The sequence below is a fragment of the Xiphophorus maculatus genome, chromosome 6 (genome assembly GCF_002775205.1).
Source record: "Xiphophorus maculatus strain JP 163 A chromosome 6, X_maculatus-5.0-male, whole genome shotgun sequence".
NCBI classification, from domain to species: domain Eukaryota; kingdom Metazoa; phylum Chordata; class Actinopteri; order Cyprinodontiformes; family Poeciliidae; genus Xiphophorus; species Xiphophorus maculatus.
In genome coordinates, this window is record NC_036448.1 from 15,496,623 (window position 1) to 15,524,448 (window position 27,826).

General features: G+C 37.6%; 1 protein-coding gene across 3 annotated transcripts; it reads right to left on the bottom strand.

Moving 5' to 3' along the window:
• Nucleotides 1-317: 317 nt before the first annotated feature.
• Nucleotides 318-27,516, bottom strand: osbpl1a (oxysterol binding protein like 1A). 3 transcript variants are annotated; one of them, XM_023335640.1, is made up of 27 exons: nucleotides 27,209-27,516; nucleotides 27,027-27,112; nucleotides 26,869-26,943; nucleotides 26,609-26,720; nucleotides 26,362-26,447; nucleotides 25,808-25,952; nucleotides 25,617-25,684; nucleotides 24,532-24,576; nucleotides 23,467-23,540; nucleotides 22,443-22,506; nucleotides 22,218-22,319; nucleotides 21,989-22,114; nucleotides 21,706-21,784; nucleotides 16,985-17,091; nucleotides 9,775-9,943; nucleotides 8,456-8,648; nucleotides 6,725-6,800; nucleotides 5,288-5,422; nucleotides 5,056-5,153; nucleotides 4,798-4,980; nucleotides 4,610-4,717; nucleotides 4,244-4,333; nucleotides 3,930-4,056; nucleotides 2,144-2,260; nucleotides 1,940-2,063; nucleotides 1,768-1,858; nucleotides 318-1,121 (listed from the first exon to the last, which is right to left on the bottom strand). In XM_023335640.1, the coding sequence occupies exons 1-27, from the start codon at nucleotides 27,327-27,329 to the stop codon at nucleotides 1,019-1,021; spliced, it is 2,904 nt and encodes a 967-aa protein (XP_023191408.1). In that variant the 5' UTR covers nucleotides 27,330-27,516; the 3' UTR covers nucleotides 318-1,018. The 3 variants fall into 3 exon arrangements, with proteins under 3 accessions (XP_023191408.1, XP_023191410.1, XP_023191409.1); XM_023335642.1 differs by lacking the exons at nucleotides 21,706-21,784; nucleotides 21,989-22,114; nucleotides 22,218-22,319; ... (8 more) ...; nucleotides 27,027-27,112; nucleotides 27,209-27,516 and adding an exon at nucleotides 18,118-18,185; XM_023335641.1 differs by lacking the exons at nucleotides 9,775-9,943; nucleotides 16,985-17,091; nucleotides 21,706-21,784; ... (10 more) ...; nucleotides 27,027-27,112; nucleotides 27,209-27,516 and adding an exon at nucleotides 8,901-9,748.
• Nucleotides 27,517-27,826: the final 310 nt, after the last annotated feature.

A 27,826-nucleotide genomic window follows, 5' to 3' on the forward strand; every position in this document is an offset into this window, starting at 1 on the left:
ACCATCTACCAAAAATTTATTTATTTATTCAGTGGGAATTTGTAGAAGTGTCCTTTCCTCTGATGCAATGCAGAAAAAAAAAAATCCTCTACAGATATTTACTTTCAGAAGTCAACTAATTATTAAGCAGTCCACTTGATCTTAATTAAGTCTGAATATTCAGCTGCCCGAAAACATTTGTGAACACCTCAGGTCATGGAGGAAAATTGAGACATGTAGAAGCTGCGGTAAATCATGAAAGCATCTTAAGCTTTGAAGATCTCATGTATTTATCCTCTGATGATGGAAGGTGGAACAGCTGTTACAACACATTTAGGATGTTTTATTATTTTTATTTTTCAAACCAAACTATTATATTAGTCATTCTCTTTCAGAATCTAATATTTTGCAAGCACATGTTTATCGGGATATATGTTGACACATTACAATTAAATATAGTGACTTTTTCTCATAAGCAGAGGGCAAAATATTCTATCACATTCATGTAAACACCAGATATCTGCACCACTCACTGTATCATGTGGGGAAAAGGCAAATCTATCTCAGGTATCTACTGTAAAACTCTGCACTGCATAATAATATGCATGAACAAGTGTCAATCAGTGCCAAAGCCGTGTTTAGGGAAAATGAGCGCAGGCTAAGCTGCTTGAAGGGCTGTTCGCACCTCACTGCACTGACACTGATGAGTAAAATGTTCTCCTGACTGAATAGAAATAATGAGCACGTTTGAGTTAAACTAAGGTTTTTGTTTAAACACTCCACTTACCTAACGCAATAGTTCTAAAATACATTCTAGCAGTTCCACTACATGCTATTACCTTTACATCAGTGGTTGAGAGCCACAATAAATAAGAGTTTTTGTGCTTTATTGTTCACACACATTATTTTACCTCCCAAACCGTATCTCCCTTTCTATACCGACTCCATTGTTGAGCTGGTAATGCATCACCAGAGCAGCAGCAGATGTCCAAAGGTAGTAAAATGGAAATCCATAAGTGTATCTGAGGATGTTTTACATTTAGTAAATGTCAGGCAGTTGACTGTAACTCCTGTCCCAGTAGCCTTTTGCGTAGAGCCAGTCCTGAGCTTTGTTGTGTGGATTGGGTCCTTGCTCAAACCACCTGCATGATAACAGATTATAATTCAAATGAGCAATATGCTGACTGGGGAAAAATAAAATAAAATTCTCAACTTTGCACAAACACAGAAAAATAGTAAATGATAAGAAATTCACAGAGTCAGATGGAATTTATGTATACATAGTTCAAGATAAAAAAAACTGAAAATCATTGAAAAGTTCATTCCTTTCAGTAATTCACTTTAAAATTGTGAAACAAATTTATCATAGACTTATTGCACTAATAATAATATAGAAAATATATCATCAAATCTATAATCCACAAGTGTGAAAGGAATCTACCTTTACCATTTAAAATGAGTTACTGAAATACATTTTTATTCCAATGTAAGATGCTCCCGAGTGCAGTAAATATTTCTGTTTGAAAGTAAATATCACTGAAACACCAGACGCAGTCCAAATTTTAGACTGAAGAGGGCGCTGCAGAGTAGCACTTTCACATCAGAGCAAACCATGCCCAGTTATTAAAGCAAATCTTTGAACCAAACCTTGGGCCAAGTGCAGAGCTCCTTCACATTATTGCAAATGGAAATAGATAGTTGACGACAACATGGGAGAGATGGTGAGTTAAATCAATTCCAAAATGGAAAGCGAGCAATACCAGACTGTAAATTGTATTTCCCACCAACCTTATTTTCCACTCCTCTGTGGATTTGGAGCGGTTTTTACGGGCTGTGCGCTGTTTCTCCTCAAGTCTCTTCTTCTGTGAGCTTGCCAGATCTAGAACACATGAATGCAGAAAACTCAGCGCCTCCAGAGATGCAATTAAATCGTTGCAGCAGCACAGAAAAGACACAGTACCTATGTCTCCATTCTCCATGGCACGAATGTCAGGCCTTAAGCGGCTGTCGGTGGGAGGAAGGACCCCCTCCATGCTCTTGTCCAGCTCATTCAGTTGCATGGCAAATGTGGAGAATGCATAGAACTGCAACAGAGAGAAGCAGTTGGGCGCAAACATCTTGGTATTATGTTTGTTTTAAAAAGTTCTCTCAGTCTATTCGGCACCTTGGCTGAATTTTCCGGTCGAGGTGCAATCTTCCAGATGAGCTCGCTTCCGGGGATCACCTGGACTGTCTCAGCATCAGGTGGAGGCTTTTCTTCTGATTCTTCATCAACATTGCTCTGAGGTTGTAGAAGCAGACACGCAAGCAGTCAGAGTCGGCCTAACGAACAAGTGCTGCATGCAGCCGCTAAGGGCAAGGAATCTAGAATTCACTCATGACAGGTTGACATGTGCACAAGTTGCACACAGACTGGTGAAGACATTAAAAGTTTGAGAGCCAATGGTGTCCTAATTTATAGCTAATTGACACTTTCAGAGCCAGGAGGATCATTATTGCTCACTATAACTTTGGTTTTAAATAAATCAGCAAATAATGACCTTTTTCTGCTTTTTTATGTTGATAGCATGATAAAACTGAAGTGTGCTCACTTAGCATAACCGCTGAAGGGCATACGTAAGTCAGAGAAATAACTCCCTTTTATTTACTTAAGTCACTTATTTAAGAGCTTCCAAACAATTTAGCTATTTTTTTTGTAATCATTTTTCAGGGCTCTTACAGCTCTGTGATTAGAAGATGAACTATTTGTGCAGCACAATGGATAAATAGAGACAAAATGGTAAAACATTTAAGAGTTTGGGACATCTCGGATGTCACTTTATCTTTAATCAGGTAAAACAGGTCTGAGTGACACTTCAGCAGGAAGACCTGGCACTTTATTCCTCTTAAATTTTATACATTTACTACAGTGCTGACAAGGAATTGTCAGCAGCTAAAAAAAAATATTAGGGCCAAAAAAAAAAGCATTCATTCAAAGTTAGATTACAGAAAAAAATAAGAATGATGAATCATCCCATCAGGTCATCTTACTCTGTTTAAACACCCTGTGTTAGTCTGGATTAAATGGAAAGCTTCATAGGATAACTATGAAAATTAAATGGTAGAAGAAAGATATAAAAAAAAAGATCACTTAATCCCAAGTGCTATTAATTTCAAAAAGAATACAAAATAACCAATGTGATTTTTAAACAAACTACAATCTGTGAAATAGTCATTTTTAACTTATTGTTTGTTGAAAACAGAAAGTTACAGAGAGATCGGGGTGCTGGAGTGACCATTCGGCCTAGCAGGAGGTGAGCCCGCCATTAAAACCTGGCTTTGCAATCATGGGCATTTAATGCATTCACTGCGGTCACTGACAAACATTACAGTTAGATAGTTGCATGCTGGTTGAAACAGGTACATTAACAAACTTGTCAACATCATTAAACAGCAAACAGTAAAGGCAACCTAAATCATCACCTGCATATAGCTAAGATAAGGTAAGAAATGTTGGTGATCGCGTACATTACTTTCAATGCCTGGTTGCTAGAGAGGAGACAGTTTTATCTTAGCATCGTGCATCGACAGTGTGCCTAGCAACAAGACACAAGGTCGCTAGGCTGCAGCGGAGCCGTTTCTCCCAGATGTTTTCTACAAGCTCTTTAGTAGAAGCAGAAAGCAACTGCAGTGATAAGAAGGGACTTTAATTGAACCAACTGAGATATGTTTTAATGAAACGTTTTTTTCTCCTTTTTCCTTGTGATTTGAATTCTGCAACCATAGTGGAACCTCCTTCCTGTAAAATGAGATAGATTAAATGTGCTGTATTTGGCCTAGACAGACAGTACTGAGACATCTTCTGCTTACAAAATAAACCCACAAACAGATAAAAAGTCACCGTCTTTTGCATCTGCCCTCAAACCTTTCAACCAATTAGAGGATGCATTTGAGATGGGGAGACCTCTTACCTCTTTGTTGCTCTTTTTTTCCTCCGAGTTTTTTTTATCCGTCTTTTTGTGGGCATCAAAATTTGCGGGGTCGACTGTGTAGAGACACTCAGTCCATTTGCCATATATCGCACACAGTTTCTTTTTACTGTAAACATAAAAACAACAGATGCTATTAAACCACAGCTTCTGCTGCCATCTGTTATCCAAGAGCAGAGCTCCTGAACGAATACTGTTTTGACAAAGATGAGTATGGTCAAAAATACTGTGCACCATAAACCATCTTGTCATCCTACAATATGGTAAGTATTTATTCATATTTAATGAATTAAGACCTTTTGTCTTGAATGTATCCTTCGACTTTATGAAGCTCTTTTCCAAAGAGGCCGCAGGGTTTGAATGTCATGCTGCACCTCTCTCCAGTTCTGAAACAGAACAACGGCGTGTTTACGGATTCTCTTTCACTTTTCTCACTCTGCAAGAGTTCATTCAACATTTATCATCTTGCTCACACGGCCCTATTCTAATGACAGCTGTCCCAGTTTTTCCCCCATGATCAGTCAGACAGATTTAAAAGTAGATTGACATGCAGAGCACAGAGGAAAATGGAGGAAGAAAAATCCTGCATGCAAATGAATCAGAGAAGTGACTTTGCAAAGAGATGCATGAAGAACACTGGAAAGACTGAGGGATTTCTTTACTTGTGATTGATCACTTCCACGTTCCCATACTGCTCAATCCAAAGCTGACCAACAATGATGTTGTGGACACAACAGGTGGGGTTTGTCCAGGTGTAGGATTCATTGTATCTGTAGAGATTAAACATCAGCTAGTGAAGACAAAGTTAACACAATGATATTAAACCATTAGGGAAGCAGACTGAACTCACTTGGGCAGCTCTAGAGTTATGGTTCCTTTGGGTTCTGCTTCTATGCTCTTCCCCCAGAACTTCAGCTTGGGATATATCGAACCATGAAAGAGAAAATCCTCCTTGAGGCCCTCAGCGTGAAAGGCACTGATTGGGGGGTGATGGCTCACTTGCTCGGACACCCACCTGAAGCCCAGATCCTCTCTAGCGGAGAGCAAGAGAATAATAAAAGTAACAGCAACTCTACCAACAACAAAACTATTCGTTCATCGGTCATACCTGATCAGCTCATACGTCTCCCCCAGTAGCGGATTGAAGGGCTTCCCTGTGCGCTCCCACTGTGATGCTACAGCCGACACAGCAAAAGCTGCAACACACTAGAGGACAGTTTGTCATGAGAAATGAATCAGTTAACTATTTGATGGTGACAGTAAGACGCACATTACAGTAAATGTACAGGATCTCCTTAAAGTTAACATTTATATTTAAACAAACAGGGTCCTTAAATTACCTTCATCCTCTCTACTGAGTCTGTAGCAGCATTAGCTCGGTGGATGAGGTAGGTGTGCTCCATGTATTCTGTGATCCGCTGGAGGAAGCTCAAAGGCTCATTAAAGATCACAGGCATGGCGATCTTAGATAACTCCTAGCAGAAGAAAGTTTGAGGAGATAAAAGACATTGAAGGAATAGCAACATGGCGGTGCTTTACAAGTTTGAGGCAGTGGTTTTTAAACATTACCTCTTCACCAAAAATTAGCTTTTCTGAGCACCAATACAGAAAAAGATACTGATTTCCTCCCACTCAATTTTTTGGAGTAAAATTATTCAAATTCCAAGTTAACAGTTGTGGTTAAAACAAGTGAATTTGAATTTCTGGACAATCTTTTCCACATGTAGGTGCCTGTTTGATGCTTGTGGTTTCTACGCATTTTGGATGCATAAACTTCAGAAATGTACACCGCTATTAGAAAAAAAAAGGTGGTGAATAATAGAGGATTTCTGATGTTCAACAACAACCTGTTTGAGTTTTATGTTATTCTCAAATTAAATCTACAACTTCAGAACTAATTACATGCAGCAAAAACAGCCATGGGTACTCAGTTCACTTTCCTCCTTTTCATTTTCTTGAGATTTTCCAACCTTTATTTTGAGATGTATCTGAAGCAAATCCTTTTGATTGTTTAGGTTTATTGGCTCCTTCTTTCCAGAATGACAAATTTACAAAGTTGCTTTAAATTCTCATACTTTTATCTATTATTAGAAATGACTTCTACATTTTAGCCCCACCATCCTTAATCCCTGAGTTGTTTTGATCCACCTCACCCCATGTGCTGCAGTCTGATTTGGGAAAAGATATCACTCCATCCAAACACGATCACTTCAGTCTGACAGTTCTCAGCCACGAGGCATTAAAAGGAAAAATGAGCAGAATTTGAATCAGCTTTCTAAATATTTCAAACCACGTTGCATATCTGTAGCTCACCTTACATCAGGTAAGATATGGTAAAAACCTTTCCTGAATTTTCAGGTGTTGGTGGCAGGCGGTTCAGATTTGTGACTGATCTGCTGCAGTGACATGTGAGCAAAGGCAGATGTCAGTTGCTCCCTGCCACATCTAGCATCAATGTCCCAGAAACCATTTTTGAATAAAATCTAGTTTTATTCAGCATTTACCAGGCACAATACAAAATATGTAAATAACTTACCAATCAGCTAGATATTTTATAACATATTTACCATGTTATCAGACACCCAAAATGTGAGGAAGCTGGAATCGAACCTACAACTTTTCATTTACAAGACAACTGCTCTTCTAAGCCACAGTCACCCACAAAGTCACTTTCAACACATACTTTCAAACCAATATAAAGCTGCATTAATGAGCTCTAAATAGGTTAAAGCACATAGAGTAAAAGACTGACTAAAGCTACTTTTTCTCCATCTCACCATGCCGATGCATTTTTTCAGAATACTCCAGACGCTCACATCATTCCTGGAGAACATTGGAACAGGCAGAGATGTTCTGTGGAAATCAAGTAGAAATCAAAGGAATAAGAAAATAATAGTTACTTGAATCTAGACCGCATGTTACTTCAAACACGTCAAGCTATATCAGTCCATTTATTTTACTTCTCTCACTCAGCTGGTGCTACAGCTGAGTGAAACAAACCCAGATTCTCATATTGTTTAGGCAGCTGCAGATGTGTAACTGTTCTGGTTATAAGCCAGCAATGCAAACAGTGCACTGCACTATGAATTGAGCCGCCATTTCGGGGGAAACGGGTTATACGACACCAGGCCTCATGCAGAATCCCAGAATGGATGTTCAGCTGTGAGTGGCTGTGTGCTGAGTTTTCAATACTGGCTCGGAACCCTTTCAATTAATCTGCCCGAATGCTAAGCTGTTTATTACCATTATTCATAAACTTATACTTTCCTGCTTGAATAGCTTCACTGACGTCTGTAGCATGGACTGTTTTACAGGTAGGCTGACTGGAGGCAGATGGTGTCCTTGTTCAGAAATGAGTGCTGGAGCAGTTAAGCACATACAAAGCCTTTACTACAGCTAAATAAACAGAGATGCAGGGAGCGAGGAGGGGCTTCGCTCCATCTGTATGATGAAAGGAGCAGTGAAGCATACTGGATATACTTCTGGCCTAGTTTTTGTTCCAGTTCCCTTGACTCCAAGAAGTACTTAAGCATGGTGGGTTTCTTTCATTATGGTAATAGCAGGACTTTTATGCTTCCAAAATAGAGCACATCTTTATAAAGCTGTACTTCTATGTTTGCAGGATTAGTAGCTGGTTTAGATTAAAAATAATTTACCAGGTAATTTAAGATCTTTTTATTTCATTAATTTCTGATTAACATTTAATTATTTATTAAGCATTACTAGGGATTTATGTATTTGTTTAGAACAGAATTGTCACAAAGAGATTGAAGAAACAAGATGTATGAAAGGAAGGATGTTCCACAACCCTCTTATAGCTGATCAAGTTTGGGATTGGATCAATAATCATAAGACTGAGTCTTTGGTCATTTTTGAAACCATTTGAACAACATATCTAGTTATAATAAAGACAGGAACAGAGCAAACAGCCAAGCAGCTTACTCTCTGAATGAGTAAGTTTAAATAAACAGAAACTTGATATATCTTTAATACATACACCTAAGCATACAGTCAGAAAAGCAACTACCAGATCTTTTGAGCTTTTTCTCAACCATCACAAGCGGAATTATTTAGAGATCAGCTGTTGAATGAGCAAAGAGGGACTAAAACAAAACCAGAATCTGAGGGGAATTTAACATTTTGATAAATACCAATGAAATTATTGTTCACTTGGAAAGTCAGTGCTCAGGAAAAAAACTAAATTACTGACTATTCTCTGTGGATCAGTTCAAGTTAAGGGGAACCCTCCACCCCCCCCCCCCCCCCCCCCCAAAAAAAAACCCACACCTGACTACAAAAACAGACCTGAGTGGAAAGGTGGCATCTCATTACGCCAACTCTGACGACTGGCATTACACTCTTGCAGAGTCAGGTCATTAGTATTCTAACAATGGTGATATACTCTTTATAATATACTGAAATTTGGTCTAAATAACATTTAGAAACAAAACTCTGGGACGAGACAATTTAAAGAAGATTTAAACCAATAAATGAGCACGATGTCCTACCTGTGCTTCCTCACTCCATTGTGCTGGGCAGCTTTGTTGCCATCGTTACCCTCCCCTGACATGCCGGCAGCCCCCCCGTGTGCTCTGGGATGATGGAGGCTGTTTTGTAGAGAGGTGTCACTGCCCTCGTCCTCTTCCCAGGAGTAGCTGGCCACAGACAGAAAGCCGCTCACAGAAAGCTCCGACTCAGACTCTGTTGGGATGAGGACAATGAAGGGAATGAGTAGAGAGAAGGGTGGGAAGCAGGCGGCAGCTCAAAACAAACATTTGTAAAGACGAGTTCTATTAGTCGGCTCAGTCATGCTCCCGCTCTGGGCTGATTAAACAGCATACACTCCAAAAACAAAAAGGGCTGGAGCCCGAGCTTCTCTCCTCCCTCCCAGCCAAACCCCACCTGAGGATTGTGTTCCAATAGGAGGACACAGGGAGGCTTCATTTCTCTTACTTTGTTTAGTCTCCAACTACTGGATGCTTCTCCTCCCTTGCATAGCACTGCCACTGGTTTCAAAGGTATTCATACACATAAAGGACAGAAGATCAAATAAGCATTTATAAGCAAAAGGAATATGTTTATCTAAGTAGATCCCTGTACTATTATGATTAATATACGTTTATTGCACATAGGTTTTAAAGGAAAATGTAAAAAGCAGACAAATTAAAATGAAAGCTTTTATACACACTAGGCTCGGGTAAATATGAGATTCTGATAAAATATTTACCTTTCAAGACACACCACTGTCAACGTGAAGACAGGAAATGCTGCTAAAGCAGTTACAACAATACCACTCCATGGAAGCACTGGTGTTGGAAAACTTTTTATTAGGCTGACAAGACTACATTGTAATTTTCTTCAATGTATTAAAGCATGGAGGTGGCAACATCATGCTAAGGCAAAAAAATTCATATCCACACTCATATGCTAGTGAAGTACTTTAGTGAAGAATAACACAAGATTAAATTCAGAAAAACATATTCAATGATGTTAACTTATGAAAGAACTGCACAATTTTAGAAAAACATCATATTGGGAAAATATTATGATATAATATATAATATTATGATTGACCCACATTTTTTTCATTACTCTCTCTGTTATATCATCACAATGTTCCCATCAATCACCCTCACCTTAAAATTAAGGTAAACTGCAAAATGTAAAAAAAAAAAAAGAGACATCTGAAACTATATGCATCAAATTTATGCTAGCACAATTTCAATTTCCTAGATAATATTAGGATCCCTTTATTATCAGTTTATTATATGGTTATAAGTAAAATCATCATTTCCCTAATCAAAAGCCTGTGTAAGAGGTTGCTGACCTGAGATAGCATCATAGAAGTCATCTTCAGTGAGAGTACAAAGTGCAGACGACCTCTTGCTCCTACTTAAGGACTGCTTGAGTTCGTAGTGCTCAGTTGCCAAATTCTGCAGGGCTTCTGTCAGAGCTTTGTTCTTCTCCTCTTCCTGCTCTACCTTCAGGCTCCACACCTGTAAGCACCAGACCACCAGAAAGATAAAAAAAACAGGCAACCAGCAGGGAGAACTAAAAGAATCTGCTCCACTGACATTAATCCAGTGTTTAAGTACAGTCATTCGACGGTAACCAAAGCACAGCATGTGAATTTCTAATTGGTTTTTGATTAAGAAGTCAACATTTGTCTTTTTGCTTCAGTCTTTTGAATCATTTGTGCACTTCAACTGGTAAGTTTATTGTTTTAAACATGCAGATAGGTGGAGTGTATGTTTCCTGCTGGAAATATACACCCCAGTTTCAGAAAGCTTTGTAGGCCAGGATCAAGTGTCCTTTCAGAGCAACCTAAGCCGAGTCCCTTTGGGACACGCAAGATCAGTGTTTCCTGTTGTCTGCTGCTGATATGCACCCTCTACTAATCAAAGCAGAGACAGACCAAAAAAAAAAAAAACAAGCACACCATTAACGTTTAAATATAATGTGTTATCTACTACAAATAATAGTAATTAAAAAAATCTTCCATTTACCTAATGGAGCACTTTCCATTCCTAAGTAACCTTCAGCAAGACAGATGAGTCACAGAAAGAGGAGCTTGAAAATCAAAAAGTAAATCAGGGACTGCAAACTTCGGCCAGAGTGTTCGATTAAAATTAAAAATGTTCAGCCTCATCACTTATCCTACTGGGACTATTGATTAGCCTCTCTGAAGAAAACTGCCACTTAGAGACCATTTGTCTAGCCATTTCTTGAATATTGAGACAACCACAGACAACAAATAGTGATTTTTAGCAATTTTAGACTATGGATTTGTTCAAAACGCATCTTAGAAAATGTTGGACATAATCAATAATTACTTAAGAATAAAATGTTTTCCACTGTGGTATAAACAGAGACCCTTGCACTGCTGCTGCATTGCTTTTTTTAGACAGTGGAAGAAGCTGATTCACACAAGCTTCCACAGCTGTGTGGTGCAAACACTGCAGATTTAACACCAACACCTACAGCCGTCACTTTCTTTCCTGCTCAATGTTCAGTTCCTTTAGGCTGCATCAGAAGCATTGGAATGATCGTTCTGTTTAATAGCAGCTTTAAAAATTATGTTTGGGAAACGTCTTTGCTTTTCAACCTCAGCAGTCGGGCTTTCAAAATGAACCAGTAGACTTTCAGAAGATTTAATGACAAACAGCTAGATGGATGGATGTATGAGCGCTCAGATCACTCACTGGATGAATGGAAGGATTAAAAAAATGGAAGGAACACAGATGTACTGACAGGGTGACGGAAGGATAGATGGAAGAATGGATTGATTATTGGGTGAATAGATCAAAGAACAGATGAGTGGGTGAAAAGATGCGTCGTCAACACTACATGGATTGACAGATGAACAGAATGAAGACTGATGGGTTAATTGGTACAAAGATTGAAGATATTGGTCCCTGGACTGCTGGCTGAATGAATGGACAGATATAAACTTGAAGGGTTGATGAAGGAATGGATGGACAAAAGGACTTAAAAACGAAAGAAAAGGGTCGATCAAAAAATGTGCAGATTGAAGAATAGAAAACAGTTAGAAAAAAATGAGTAAAGAAACAGACGGCTAGACAAGTGGACTAATCAAAGATTATAGTAAAGATTAAAGACAGGTTAATCAAAAACCAGATGTTGGATGGAAGAATAAATGGATAAATTAGATGAAGTGATTACAGAATTGATGGACAGATTAATCTTTTACACAACTGAATGGGGAATAAATTCTGGAAATACCAGTATTTTTCCACACTTCTACCACACTTATTCAGACATAAAATCTGAATAAAAAACCGTGTGAAAAACCTGACCACCAAAGACAAGGAAAAAAAACAAACGTGAACAAACAATGGCCATTTTTCACAGCCTTTTTCCAGAAGTGGGGATGAGGTGATGTTAATCATCTCTCAGCGTAGGAGCTGGTGTTAACACTGTTTGTCCCAGGCACAAGAGCCCATCCACTGTTGTGCAACCATCTCAGCCAGCTCCTTTATTCTCCCTCCATCGCCTCGCCTGGGCACAAACTGTGCTATTTTAAGCCTGGCTGAGACTCCGTGCCGTCGCTGGAGCCTGAGAGGGATGCTTCTCCCTGGCCAACACCCTGAGGGGAGAAATTTTATTTTGCTCTTTGCTAAAGGGAAAGCAGATCTCTAAAGCAAAATTGCCACAATTCAACAGTAATGCTATGTCATACTAACAGTACAGCCTACTGATCATAAATCTATGGTGTCATGTAACCAATAACTTTGAGTCCATCGCATACCTCAGTAGACAAATTTAGCAGCTTTTTATGAGAATATAAATTTGTATAACACATCAGCATCCAAACTGACCAGATTTTATACTTTTTTTTTTTTTTATACAATGAAGGCATGACTACTGGGGAACTCAGTAAACTCTATTTGCTCAGCGTTAGAGACTCCTAAGCAAGTAATGCAGTCAAGTTAGTTAGGTAAATGCCTGTCAGTTATTACTGCTCTGATCAGTTGACTAAAAATCTGAAAATGACAATCCCATAATTTTTCTTTCCATAAATCAAACAGACAACAGTATGTCCTTTGATGTACTTTTAAAGTTAAGGACATATGTTTTGATACATGAATTGGAAAAATCTGTTTCCTCTTTTGTGCAAAATGTGGTGAATTGGATGCATTTCAAGATTGGTATTTTTCAGTTGAAAGTCAACAAAACAGTGAGATTTCCTAATTTTTATGCTTACTTCTATTTGCAATACAATTCTCCATTTATGTGTTCAAACACTGAAGAAAAATTTTCACAAACAGAGGTTGTACAGCTCTATGCATGACACTGGTTTAATGAGGCGCAAATTGTCAGGAGGCCCAATAAATAACTTATATTAGCAACTCTGACTTCCTTTCATATGTGCAGCATTTTTACTGGATATTGAAGTCGAGTCTGCTCCCTGACTTCACCATCCCAAGTTTGAGTTCTAACATCAGAGATAACAAAGAGATTTCATTTTCATCAACAGGAAAAAAAAGAAATTGGAATGGCTGAAATCACAACTGGTTGGTCAAATTTAAAAGAAAACTAGAAATTAGTATTGCCTAGAAAACCCTTATTGGTGAATTGTTAATAAAAAATAAACTTAAGCTTATAGAAGTACCAGGACTTTTGAGCTGCACTCAACTTTCTCAAAAATTGCGAAAACAATTCAAAAGCTCTGTCTAAAAGATACAGTAATACTATTCTTATACCTCTAGAGCAATTTATACCGACAAGTCAGCTTATCTGCATGAGAACATTATACGCTGTAAAGCTATAAACCTCAATGATTTTGTTTCCCTGACAGTTTTGGAAGGGAACTGCCAAATAAGCACTTGGAAAGCTTGGGCCTATAAATCAGTGAGGGCTGTCAAAACCCACAGGAAGGTTTCTGGCTGGGACTTTTAAATTTATGGACCAGTTTAGCAAAAAGGTCTCCACTTTATTAGAGATGCACAGATCAGATTTCTCATGAAGCAATAATAATCATCAGGTTGCTCTGAAGTGTAACACAACTTCGTTAAGAACTATAAGATACAATAGACAAAATGTGCTACAGATTGTTTGAAAAATGTTGTACTTTTAAATGCAATTAGATTTTTTTTAACCTATTGACTTTTTTCAATAGGTTAAAAAGAATCTTTTTGGGCGTGCTGTGGTGGCGTAGGGGATAGCACGACCCACGTTTGGAGGCCTTGAGTCCTTGACGCGGCCGTCGCGGGTTCAATTCCTGGACCCGGTGATATTTGCCGCATGTCTTCCTCATTTCCTGTCAGCCTACTTTCATATAAGGGACACTAGAGCCCACAAAAGACCCCCTGGAGGGGATGAAAAAAAATATATATATATATTTTTCTTCAGTAGTTGACATGTAGATCAATGATTAAAATCAATCAAGGAAGAATTTGTTATTTCTAGTCTTATTGGGCTGATTGATGGAACATCTCTACCTTAAATGTCACATATTCACCAATAATCCAGACTAAAAACTGCATGTACTTGCACAGGAAAGCACACTGCAGCAGCTGTTGAAATAGGTCACATCCACAATGCTGAGGGGCACTACTGTAACTGCTGTGAAACCCTTTGAACTAAGAAGTGCTGTCTCTCCACAATCTATTCATTCCAAGAAGTTGAAGAGCAACACCACATGGTCAGTGTTGCCTCTCTGTATTGTTTTCAAAAACATGTAAGATGGGTTAATGATAAAATCCATCAGTGGTGTGACAATAAAAATTCAGGATTAGACCTAATGCTCCTTAATACCAGCAATCTCAGCAGTGGAGGAAATATAATCCGGTTATATTCTCATGTTTAGTCTAATCCGGTTAGTGCCATAGAGTAATGGATGTTGCATACTTGTTAAGACATATTCTTTCTTGTCTTAATCAAAGATTTTCACTGCTGAGGAGACAGCAGGGGATATCTTTACCCCCCTTATAATGATAATGGCTGATTATTTTTGTGAACTGTTTTGGCAGCCAGTTTCCACTAACTTAAGATGGTTTGATTCTGAACTGATTCTTATTCTGTTTCCCGTAATAATTTTTTTTAAAGCAATTTCATACTTAAATCTTTTACATGCGTCTCCCATGAGATTATGTCTGATTAATGCTCTTATATCAGTTCTAAAATTATTGCGATCATTTATTTTAGCACCATCAGGAGAGAGCATGGCCATTTGATGGGGGAAAGAAAAAAATAAAAAACTTCAAACCAAAGAAGCATTTCAATAAGCAAAACAGAGCCTAAAAAGTCTCCAGTGCAATTTCAATCAAGCCAGCCTGGACTCTTACTTGAACTGAATGCATTACTTAATGACCTGATCTCATTAAAAAAGATGAAATGAGCAGAGAAGCACAAAGCAGCACTTCTGAACCACCCAATTTATCTTGCTGAATATGGATGATTAAATCCACAGAAATAACCTTCACTTACTGATGAAAAGCCCTCGGCTGTGCCCAAGCATCAGACCAAACCTCAAGACTACAAAAAAATACATTAAAAAAATCCACCCTAAACTTCAAACACCTCTCGCCAAGTCTACAGGGACCAGCCCACAGTAAACACAGTTTTCCAGCTGACAATCGAGAGCAAAACTGAGAATGTTGCAGAAAAACAGCCGAGTCCTGTACCTGTGAAGATGATGGATGAGTGTGCCAACACTGCCTCTTCGCCCTTCTGTGCTCAGATGCTTTGGCATGTGCACGCTTGTCTGCGAGCGTTTGTTTTCAAATGGTGAGACAGAAAACCCGCGCCATGAGTTCCTTCACTCAGTACAAGCACAGCCTTTCCTGTGAGCATGAGAGTGGAGGATCTAAGTCTGAGGGTTTCGCTGTGAGCGTGTCTGCGCTGATCAGTAAGCCGAGTGCAGACCTAAGCAGAAATGCGGATCTCTCCCATATCCTTCCTACAGACATGCCAGTGATTACCACATCGTTCACAACGCTCCCTCCCCCCACTCCCTCAAGGACGGAGAGCAGGCACTGAGACAGGTGGACAGTGACGTGGACGCGCGCACACAAATTTCAAATCTGATTGGCGCGAGAGCGCTAACGTAAGAGATTAGGGGTCTGAGGATTTTGTAATCATTCAGTATATCATCATCAGCCAATAAGAGAACAGGACATGAGGTGTGGAGATGAGAGTCAATGAAATGAAGATTCATAAAGGTTCAATGAGCCACACCAATGATTCAATTCGGAAGTCACAATGCATTACAATGATACGCTAATAATATTTTAAGGCGCTATGGGGATAGTGCATATGGGAAAAAAAAATCTACATACACTAAAAATGGTTCAGCCTAAAATTATTCAACCCGACTGCAAATTAGGTTCACTAACAAAATCAAAAATCTTTTGATTTTAACAAGAACAGTTTAAGTAGTTTTAAAAAGTATTTAATGGATTTTTGTCCAAATTCAGCACTTGTTTCTGCATGCAGTGACTACTGCCGTCTCAAAATTGTTCAATCCACTGAACAAAATTTTCCATATGAGCACATATTTGCCAATCAGGCGTGGTCAGGCACACCTGGTGCAACAAAACATAACCTTGCATGACATGTCATGCAGAAGTAAGGTTATATTAAATGTTAAAATATGGCTTTCAATAAGAGTTGAAAGAACAGTTCAAAATATGAGCAAACAGGCAAAGAGGTACAAAAAGATAGTAAAGGCCCTAAATGTTTGTAGGAATAAAGCTGACAGCTTAATTCAAAATTGTAAAAATAATGTTTGCTGCATCTAAATGTGACAGAAACAGAAAGCCATCAATGGTTGTCACAAGACTCCTGAGGAGGCAGGTGGTCAAAAAAAGAAAAAGCAACAAAACAAAGACATATAGAAGACATGCACAAATACTTGGTGGCATTGAGTTTACAGTTTCCACAGTAAGAAACATGCTTGAATTTCATGGTGTACACTATTACTACTGACCCAAAAGCACAAGAAAGGCAAGCTCCAACTATAAAAATAGGCCAAATAAGTTTAACTATTCAGTTCTTTGTGGCGATACATCAAAATTGGAAATTTCCAGGTCTTTGAACCACCAGTTTCTCTTGAGGAGAACGGATGGAGCATATGATGAAAAGTACACAATAACTGCAGTTGAGAGTGATATTGGTTTTGGGGAGCACTGGGCTGCTTTGGTTCTGCTTGCACTGGAAACCTGCAGCATTAGGCCAAGATAGAAGAGGAAGTTTGGGCATCATTGGTGTCTGGCTATGAGTCACATTTGCAACAAGTCAGCAAAATGGTGCTCAACTAACTAATAAGTTAGTTCAGCATGAAAATTTGTCAAACATGAAGTGCTTTACTACTTTTGAGTCTGCAGTCTTTAACAGTTGCTAATTTAGATAAACTGCCTATATTAGTAGTTATATTGAACAATTAAGATGTGTCTTGCTTGATTTGAGTTACTGTGAACAGCTGCTAGATGTTATATTTTACTAGCAGACCTAATTTGAGGGAAGGGAGAATCATTTTTGGTAATCGCTCTAAGATGATGAGTTGTTATCCTTACCTCTTCTTGTTTTGAAAGCAGCTCAAAGCATAGTTGAAGAACATCACAGGTTTTACTTGAAAGCTTGCTGGTCTCTTTGGCTTTAAGTAGAAGGTGTACAGCCATACCTGAAAAAAAAAATTGTGATTACATAGTTCTGAAATAATGATGCAATTTGTCCTATTATTTTTTAAGACAGTTCTGCTCAAGTGAAACAAAGTGCACCAAGAAACCATTTTTATGGATAAATATCCATTATTTTAGTAAAACCTAATAAAAATCTATCATCATTTTTTAGCTGTTAATTGAAGAATTAAGAGTGAATTAATTGATGCCTATGAGGTCATCTAGTATTTTCTCCCTCGCCCAGACGATGGATGGAGGGATGTGTGGATAACATGTATAACCTAATCATAAAATCTAGTTTTCAAATGATATTATTTCTTTAATTAAGTGCAAAAAGATATCTAAATGAATCTGACCATATGTAAAGAAAATTTAAAAATATTGTAAAATATGGGTGTGCCATCCATGGTCGCAATGTTTCAAGTGTTTAACTTATTGTATGAACATTACTGTGGAGGAGTTTTGTTTTTTAATTTAGCCCTTTTGGAGGGTTTCAAGCATAATTGAACTTTTTAACATCATGCTACAGTATTCAAAATAGATTGGAGTCCACACTTTGATTAGTTAAAAATGTAACATTTGAGCTATCTCTTTGTAGACTTACTAGCATGTCTTCAAGCTCCTTTACTAATTGATGAATCTGTGAACTTAACTGAGGCAAGTGAGACCTGAAGTGCTTTAGGTGTTGTGCTTGGTTGGTTCAATTGTTGATGCGTTCCTGGAATATTTTTGGCCACCTAGTCAACAATTTCCTGACAAATGGATGTCAATGAGTTTTTCCTCATCTGTTCTAGATTCTCTATAGATCAGGGCATGATATGTTGCTTTTATAGATCTTTTTTTCTATCGAATGCTTCAATTTATCATATAAAGATGAATTATTTATTCATTTGAATAATTTTTCAAATTATTCAAATGAATTTCTGAGAAATTCAGAAATTCTCAGAAATTTCACTTATTTAAACAGCAAACAATTTGAGCATGATTCAGATATGAAGGTGGACTGTCAGGCTGGATATCAATGAAACCTTCTGAATTTCCAGGTTGATGGGTCTGAATCTCTTCTTCAAAGTGTGTAAGGTGGAGCAGGCAGCAGCTGCGGGGCTACATCACCTTCTCTATCAAACATATGTTAGTGTTAAAATGTTACAGTAACTAAAAAGCATGAAAACAGTTTAGAAAACATTTCTCGATCTTCAATACCATGAGGGAACAAATTCATGTTCTTGGCCATACAGAAGGTCTTCATTGAGAACAAGGAGTTCGGGTTTCGCTTAATTGACATGACGCCGGCTCCGCCCCCATGCTGACGTAGAGCAATCCTTCCCCAATCATTCCAGGGCACTTGTCAGCAACTGACCAATCAGCGCCCCAAGTACAGTAGTCCGACAATATTGACAGAAAACGCGCGGCAGTTGGAGAGATTTTGAGGAAAATAATAATCACGGTCCAATATGCAATCCCGACAGCCGTCACCCAGAACATACAGAGGGCGGAATACAATTTATTACATTTCCAAAATCAAAAAGGAGTCTGGAATAACGCAGGAAATGGATCATGGACTGCAGCCCGTCCAGTTGAATGAAACTGATGGACGGGAGCTACCACGTTAGTCAGCACCACGAAGGTAACTGGTAGTAAACATTCCAGTTTTTGTCATAACGATGCTTACTGATAGCTCCGTGGTATCGACTGAGGGCTCCTAAGGCTCAGGCTCCGTGCTAACGACTCACAACTCAGTAAAATTAAAATAACAATGCTAAACATCTAATCATTTCCAGATCAATAAGTGAAGGTATTTATGCTGGATTTTATGGTGTAGATTCCAACGGCAGCTCTATGGCAGCATGAGAACAGACTGCGCTAACTGCTATATTGGCATTTAAACACCGTTTCATACTACTGTTTATTTCTAAGCATTTTCCTGAAGGCCGATTTTCACAAGCAGGTACTATTTAAGTAATTACTCACCCATTTTGTCCCACGTTCACACTTGCATCCAATCGGACTTTTTTGTGCCTCATTTGTCCTCTTGGGCTTTATCGTTGAGTTCTCCGTTATTTCCCGCTAATAACCTTACAGACCTGACGTAGGACTAGTTACAGAATTGCCCGCAGTCTTTGCCTCCGTGTTTGTTTATGAGGCAAAATACATTTGTCCCATTTGATGTTTGCAGTGAATGACGTATACTCACAGACAAACGAGGCAATTAGTCCAAGTCTGTCGTTTATTGAACGTTCAGAAACAACAGCGGCTGTAATGCGCCACAGCAAAGGTAAAATAGCTCAAGCAGGTGATCAACTCAAAATCAGTCGTACCTTTTTACTCTCTGTCGGTTAAGCACACCCGTTGCCATGGCAACTCAGTGCACGTCATTATTTAGTATAATAATTTTAAAAAGCGGATTAGAGGCGTTGTTTTTATGGGCCATGGGAAGTATGCATGACGACCTGTATTTGTGTTATTTAGATTTGTGCGATTTGTGCAACAGTGGTGGGAAGTAACGAAGTACAAGTACTTCGTTACTGTACTTAAGTACAATTTTCGTGTATCTGTACTTTACTTAAGTAGATTTAATAATGGATACTTTCTACTTTTACTCCACTACATTTAACAGTAAGTATCTGTACTTTCTACTTCACTACATTTCTATATAGCGTTTCGTTACTCGTTACATCCAAGACGCATTTCAGTTTTTTGATTTGTTCGTTAGTTTGAAAGTATCCAATGGCGAGAGCAGAATCAGTCCGCTGAACCAATCCAAAGCGGAAAATAACCATTAGGCCCTCCCTCAAGAAGAGCAGCACAGTACGCAGGACCTGCAGAATCATTAACTCCCAGAATGGAGTCCAAGGATAGTCATCCTCCAGAAGACCTGCCCCACCCATGGCCTTATTTAAAAGATTTCTTTGAAATAACTGGGTCAAAAAACGCTTCCTGGAGATTCCAATGCCGCCTTTGCCTTCCCCGAAAGCATGAAATTCTATCTTTCAAAAATTCACCATCAAATTTGAAAAAACATATTGAGGTAAGTTAAGTTGCTAAACGCTATCGATGTTAAATTAATTTGTGTTAGTGACGTTTTATGTAATCTTAGCAAGCTTTTTGTTGAACTCGACTGCAGTAAATAAATACGATTACTGTATATTGTTATAAGCTAGCATGAACTTGCAAGTAACAGCATTGCTCATTAAAATGGTACATTACTGATTTATTAAAACTAAATACGATAGGTACACCTAATGACATTATATAAGCCGTTAGGTATTATGGTCGGCAAGTACTTTTACTTTTAATACTTAAGTAGTTTTAAAAGCTTGTACTTTCTTACTTTTACTTAAGTAAAATAATAATGTGGTACTTTGACTTTTACTTGAGTAAATTTTTGTCTGTGTATTTGTACTTTTACTTAAGTACATTGTATGAGTACTTTCTCCACCACTGTTGTGCAACAAGCACATGATGCGCATCAGCAGATGTGCTCAGTGGCGGTTTCTGATATGGGCGGCATGGGCAACCGCCAGGGCATCATCATGTGGGCGGTGGGACGATGAAGTGACAGTATCTATACTAAAATAATATATTCTGGACACGTTTTATGAAAAACTGAACTTTCTTTGGCACTTTTTCGGATGGTCAGTGGTAGGGAATTTTCCATAAAAAAAAAAACCCCTATATTTTCAGGCAGCAAAATAAAAAAACTACTAAAAATAGCTATAAATAAATGTTTTTATCTGATGCAGCAGGATAATTGACGTCTAGGAAGGAAGTTTCAATAAAATGCATAAAAAAAAATAACATTTTGGTGCAAGTCAAAAATTTTCTAAAATTAGATTTAAAAAAAACCAACAACAACAAATCTCTATTTCCTATAAACAATATCAAGGAAACTGTTAAATATGGCTAAAAATGGATGCATTTATGTTATTCAACAGCCTAATTTATCTGTAGTAGAGAAGTTTTATTGAAATCTGATGAAAAATACAAATTTGGGGAATGGTCAAAAAATACTCAATTTTGTCAATTTTAAAAAAACTTTTCCGTTGGTCAAATTAGCTTTGGAATAATTTTTGTGGCCTAGTAAGTCTTTATTAAACAGTCCCAGACCCCTACAAAAAATTTAGCTTGTTAAGACCACATAGTAGGCTGGGAAAATAGCTTTTGGGGCTTGGTTTCAATATATTTTTTAATATGGTATCCAAAAATGCCATGTGTGCTGTTAGGGTCAATATTGAAATTTTTTTATTTTAAAAAATGAAATTTTTTAAAAATAAGAAATCTATAGTGCATTTTCATGTTTTGCAATATGATTTGTATATATTTAAAGAATGTCATTACAAATAAATGTCAAATTGAACATTTTTTTGAAGTAATCGGCTTTCAAAAACCCCATGTTTTTGTACTCAGAGGTCAGTTTGTGGCACGGTACACCTACCCCCCAAAATCTCAAAAACCGTTAGACATAATGGGCTGAATTTTTTTCTGCTCTTTTCTGGTAATACACTTAATAGAAAAATTAATTTAGAGTACTGAAGATCTAAAGAAAAAAAAAAAATGCCGGTACCTATTTTTAGGGAAGACATTGCCTGCATTAGAAATTGTTATCTGCCTCTTACCAGAGTGCTCTTCATTCTTCACCATGAATTCAAATATTGACACTTCATTCTCCAGTTTATGTTGGCAGACCTTGGCTGACTGTGAAAGCACAGAACAAGAAACTGAATTAAGCAATGGAACAACTTGCAGCTCTCAACAAAAACAGGTTTGTTATGAGCTCATGATTAAGGTTCAAACAAGAAAGAGGAACAAAAATAGGTGCATGTTCAACTCGAGGCACACTTTATCTATAACCCACATTCAGAAAGCCTGCAGATTTTTTGTCCAACAGAGCTTACTTACCTGAACAGCTTGTGTCAAATTTCTCATCTCCATATTACCATCACTACCTGCATCTAAAACAATCTGGTCTTTATTGAAGTGACAAGCGCTGTAGGATGCATGCTCCTCCAAAGCATCCAGCCATCTCTGTGTAAGCAAATCCCAGTAGTTTTAAACCATTAGAATGTTCATGGAGCTATACTTGTAGAGGCAGTAGCACTGCAGCAATATAGACAGTGTTTTAGCTTGCCTTCCTCGTTGCTATGGAGTCCATCTTTGAGGGCACCTTGAAATTATGCACAGTGTCGTCAATGCACCTGAGCATGAAGAAGCAGTGATCCCACGGTTTCACCTCGAGTGACAAAAGTCAAAAACAATGTTGCAAGTCGTGTGATCACAAGTGAAGCATGTTTTACATGAGAATGCTTGTACAGTCGTGATAGAGGACCACAACAATCTAACCTCTGCTACTCACCATGCAATAGGCTTGTGAAAGAGATTTGCATCCCTGTTTTCTAACTCCAGCCTGTGCATCGGCTCTACAAAACAGATAAATCACAGTAAAAGACTAACAAATTGCAAATAATTCTGAGAAGTTGCAATTCCCCCTCATCTCCATTCTGGTGAGGGGGAATTGTTTCATTTTTATATGAACGACCTCTATAGGCAGCTAAACCTGTGTAGAACTGGCTGCATGATTGGAGATACAATTATAAATCATTTAATGTATGCTGATGACCTAGTGGTTTTTAGTCCAAGTTCACCTGGTCGTCAGAAGCTATTTAATGTCTGTTCAGCATATGGTGAGCTACATGATGTTAAATTCAATCCATCAAAAAGTATCATTTTGATCTGTCGCACTAAAGAGGGCAAAAAATAGGGTATTTACAAATTTCAAGCTGTCTGGGATTTTATTGATCGTATCAAATGAAGTAAAAATATCTTGTCATGGGTCATGTGTTGACAGACCATCTGTCTGAAGATGAGGACATTTACCGTCAAGTTCAAATGATATATGCTCAGGCAAATATCCTAGTTCGTAAGTTTGAATTCTGTTCTGATGAAGTGAAACTGCACTTCTTTAGATCATATTGCACATCACTGTATACTCCACATTTGTGGTGCAATTTTTAAAAAAGCCAGTCTTCAAAGATTGAAGGTGGCTTATAATGATGCATTAAGACTTTTGTTAAATAAGCCCAGTTGGACCAGTGCCAGTGAACTGTTTGTATCTGCTCACGTCAGCACTTTGATGGCTGTTTTATTTGTCGTTTAAGCAAGTCTAATAATAGAATTATTGTACTGTTGACTAACGTTAAATATAGTGCAGTAAAATACGCATCTGTACTTTGGAGACATTGGTATGATTGCCTCCTGAATGGTTAGGAGCCTTTTTTATTGTACTTTTTTATTCTTTTATTCTATCTTTACATAGTTATAGATAAATATTTTGCTAATACACCAGTTTATTATACAAGCTTCAAAATAGGGTGTCTCACTGTGTGGGGTACCAGGAGATTTTTCCATTCTCAATTATCACCCAGTACGATCGCCAACCAAGAAAACGTGAACTCTGTAAAAGGTAAAACAGATAAGTCCAGCAGTGAATTGCAAACAGGTATAAATCCAGTTAATTCACCCATCTGAGAAAAATAGAATATAATTTTTATATGTCTTTAACTAAAAATTAAAGACATCTAATTTAAGATACTTTTAATATATACTTTTTAAGAAAAAATATTTTAAACCCACCAACTAATGATCTAAAATGTACAATTTAACAACAAACATCTTGCATAAATAATTATTTAAAGGTCTTTCCTAGACTCTCAAACCTTTTCTGGGAAGGATTTTATTTTGTTTATGGAAAAAAGAGGTGTGTACAAAAGGAAGCAATCCTCTTGGGAATGCTAAATGATTTAGGGCAATAAAACATCAGCCAGAGAAAAGAAAAACTGGTGAATACTGCTCATAAACATCTGGTTTCAAATATAAATATAAGCATATGCAGTTAAACTAATATTTGTGAAAAAATAAGCAAATATAGATGTAAAGAAAACTAAACACTATGTGATAAAATTAGATTAAGTCACAAACATTACATCCATTTTTTGCTGTAAATTCGGTGTTTAAAACTGTCCAGCTCACACAAAATCACACTTTATATCATTGTTCGGTGTTTACTTTAGTTTCAGTTTAGGTTTTACAGAAAAATTAGCAACAATAGATCATCCGCTTCAAATCTATTTTTTGAGGTCCACTTTTAAATTGGTCTTGAAAAAGTTAATTAACATGACCAGGCATGCTGTTTCCTATACTTTATGGGATTTTTAGCTTTTGTACTTTAAGCTAGCTATGATAAATCTTAAATGCAATCTCTTCCTAAATGTGATTTGGAGGGACATGTCAATTAGGTTAGTAGCTGTTTTGACAACTTAAGGGACTCTACAATATTAGGCAGCTGTTTTTACATTGCTTGTTGCAGCTGATCAGTGTATACCATCGAATATGTGGATGTTAGACTAAATAAGAGCAGATGAGAATTCACTTTGACATCTGTGTACCTTCCAAAGAGGGCCCTCAACCTTCTGCACTTCACTGGTCACATCCTGAAAAACAAAATTCTCCAAATGGGTAACAAATAGTATTTTTACAGACATATCTAGAGCATTTGACAGCTTCATGTGTAGCATTTTTCTTTTAGCACTATTACTATAAGAACTTAGTATACAAAACCTTATTTTTGAAGCTAAGCCAGATTGATCAGACATCCAGCCCTGAGTACAGACCACTGAGCTATTAATTCTGCATTGTCAGAGCCCGAGAGACTACAAACAGAAATAGAAAGGAAAATGCAGAAAATCCGTTGACTTCAAATCCCCACAGATCATGAGAAAAAAAATAAGGCATAGAATAAAATCTTTAGAAAACTATAAAAGGCTACAAACTCAGCTTTTAAAGAAAAACGTGCATAAAATGTTTCAGTTACTTTGCTGTATTTAGCACTTAATTATGGAGCAACAATAGAGGTTAATAGGAAAGCCCCAATGTAATTATTTATTGGTCAACGAAACTTTATTAAAAAGTAGAGCGGCAATGCAACAGACTGGCGCAAAAAACACTAAAGAATTCAGATGCTGTGAATTGTTTTGCATTTTACCAGGTTGCAACAAAAAACTTCAGTGCAATTCATTGTAATAGAAAAACATAAAATACAAGTCCACATGTCTTAAGTGGAAGAAAAAATAATACATTATAGAAAACACATGCAGTTGCATTTATTGCTGCATGTCTTTGGTGGAGACTGCATCTCTACCAACAACAAGGGCAAAAGTGAAGTCATTGCAAGTTTTATCATTGGTCTTCCAGTTTTACCACAGAATATCAATCCGATTTAGTTCTAGGATTTTACTTGGCCATTTTACTACATGAATATGCTTGAACCCAAGTCATTATATGCCGCTTACACTTTATGTTTAGGCTCATTGTGTAGTTGAAAACTGCCTGTTACATATGTCATTTGTAGCCTCCAACAGGCTTTGTTCCAGAATCCCCAGTGTTCAATACTATCTATATTTCTGTCAATCGTCTTTACTGTCCCTTCTGGAAAAAAAGGCCTTCCTACAGGTTGAATATTGTTTTATTCTACCTTTGTTTGATACGCTGCAATCATCTGTTTGAGTTCATCAGTTTGAACCAGATCCAGAGCGGTCTGATCTGAAAAAGGCCAGCAATATAAATAAATACAAATATAGGGACAAGATGTACTTTAAAAGATGGAAAACAATGTTTAATACTTCCCCCAAAAATGTAAAAATGAAAACAAGATTAGTTTCATACTGTTACTATTCCTGATATTTGAGCTGGCTCCAGACTTCAGCAGCTTTATGATGCAGTGCTTCTGCCCTCTGTAGGCTGCACAGTGCAAAGGCGTGTTTCCAACTGAATCTCTGCAGTGGATATCAGGAGCCTCCTTAGCACTGATCTTGAAATAAGAAGACGAAAGATGAAAGTGAAAAACTGAAAACAAAATCTGACATTTATCTCTTTAGCATTTCACCTTCAGGAAACTTATTAATAACTGAGATGTTTATCATTACATATGAAATGTACAATGACAGTGATGAGGTATGATTATGCAAACTAAGAATAACTTGTAGGCATAATCTTGGTTTTAGCAACCCTCCTGATAGACATGCTATCAGTTAAAGCTCAGTACTAGAAAAACTGTGTAAAATCTGAATAAATTCCTGTTTGAGGATCTCAGGAACAACTGAAAAAAATGACACATGAAACATGCACCAAGTTTGAAAGATGTCAATAATCTAAGGAAGAAAACACCCTCTCAACTAGCAATTTATCTTCAAAAGTTCCAAGAAAGGTCAGATGCTAACCAATTTAGACAGAGTGGAGAGATCCCCCTCTCTAGCAGCCTCCAGAAGCCTCTCCTCTCGTCGCCTCATCTCCCTCCTCTCTGCAGCTGCACAGACCAAACAGCACTTGAGAACAAAGACAGCTGAGCTTCTGTAATGAGAAGTCATCAGCCTATATATATATATATATATATATATATATATATATATATATATATATATATATATATATATATGTATATATATATGTATATATATGATTTCATACCCTCCAGCATGGTAATGATTTCATCATCATCTGTGACATCTTTGGGGATTTTAGCTGTACCATTGATTATATTGGCACAGGCATTGTACTGGAGCAGCAGCAGAACAATTTCCTTCAGAGTAATAATAAATTATATACTGTATATACACACACACACACACCCACACACCAACACCTTTTATATATCCAGCCTTTTGATAGTGATTATAGTGTCAATGAACACTGAGAACAATGTCAGTGGATAAGTAAGATATTCATACCTTTCTTCCTGTGTTTGCAGCTTTGTGTAGAGGGGTGTCACCAATGCCATCTTGCACATTTACATCCACCCCTGCCTGCAAATGCATCCATTGTGGTAAATTTCTATGGCTGAGTGCATTCTATATAGAATACAGAGTACTCTACGTTATAAAATCACCTTGAGTAACTCTTCCACAACATCCCTGTGGCCAGAGTTACAGGCCAGATGAAGAGCTGTCCATCCTAAGGTGCTTTTAGACTTGGCTGTAATGAAAATGAGGAAAACTAAGACTTTCCAAGGCACACCATAAGTTATATTATAGCAGCTGTTAAACTTCCCCACCCCTTTTCCCCACTTACATCTGCAATTAATGTCAACCAAGTTGGTTTTGTCTCTTCTTGAGTGAAGCAGCTTCTGGATGGGAGGGCAATTGCCCTCTTTAGCAAAAAGAAGAAATTGATCTTGAGTGTTTTCCTCCATCTCTAAACTTCACAACAAAAGTTAACTCAAGATTCATGGACGCACTTCTGAGAATCAAAACCAGACAGGCGGTGTACAACTAAATCATAATGTTAAAAAAAATCTGTCTAAATATATAAGAATGCTAAGCAACCTTTTACGACAAGAAGCTTGCTTTAGGGGGAAAAACTTTCCTGCTGAAATTAGATAGCGTCCTCAGCTGACAAACCTCCGTCACGTGACCACGCAGCTGTTGGAGTGGACTGGGGCAGTTTTGGCCACTGCTACAGTGGCCAAAACTGCAGGCATGTAGGGTGGTTAGCCACCTTAGCACAACCAAAGGAAGTAAATAAACTAAGAAGCTACACACAGCATCATATAATTTTGACTCTTACTTTTTAAGCTTATTTTGGCCTATTAATTTAGCTCTTTTAAATTCTTGTAGAATTAAATTTAAGAAGATTTTAGAAAAATAAAAAAATGATTTGTAATTATGTATGTACTGTCAATACTTATGT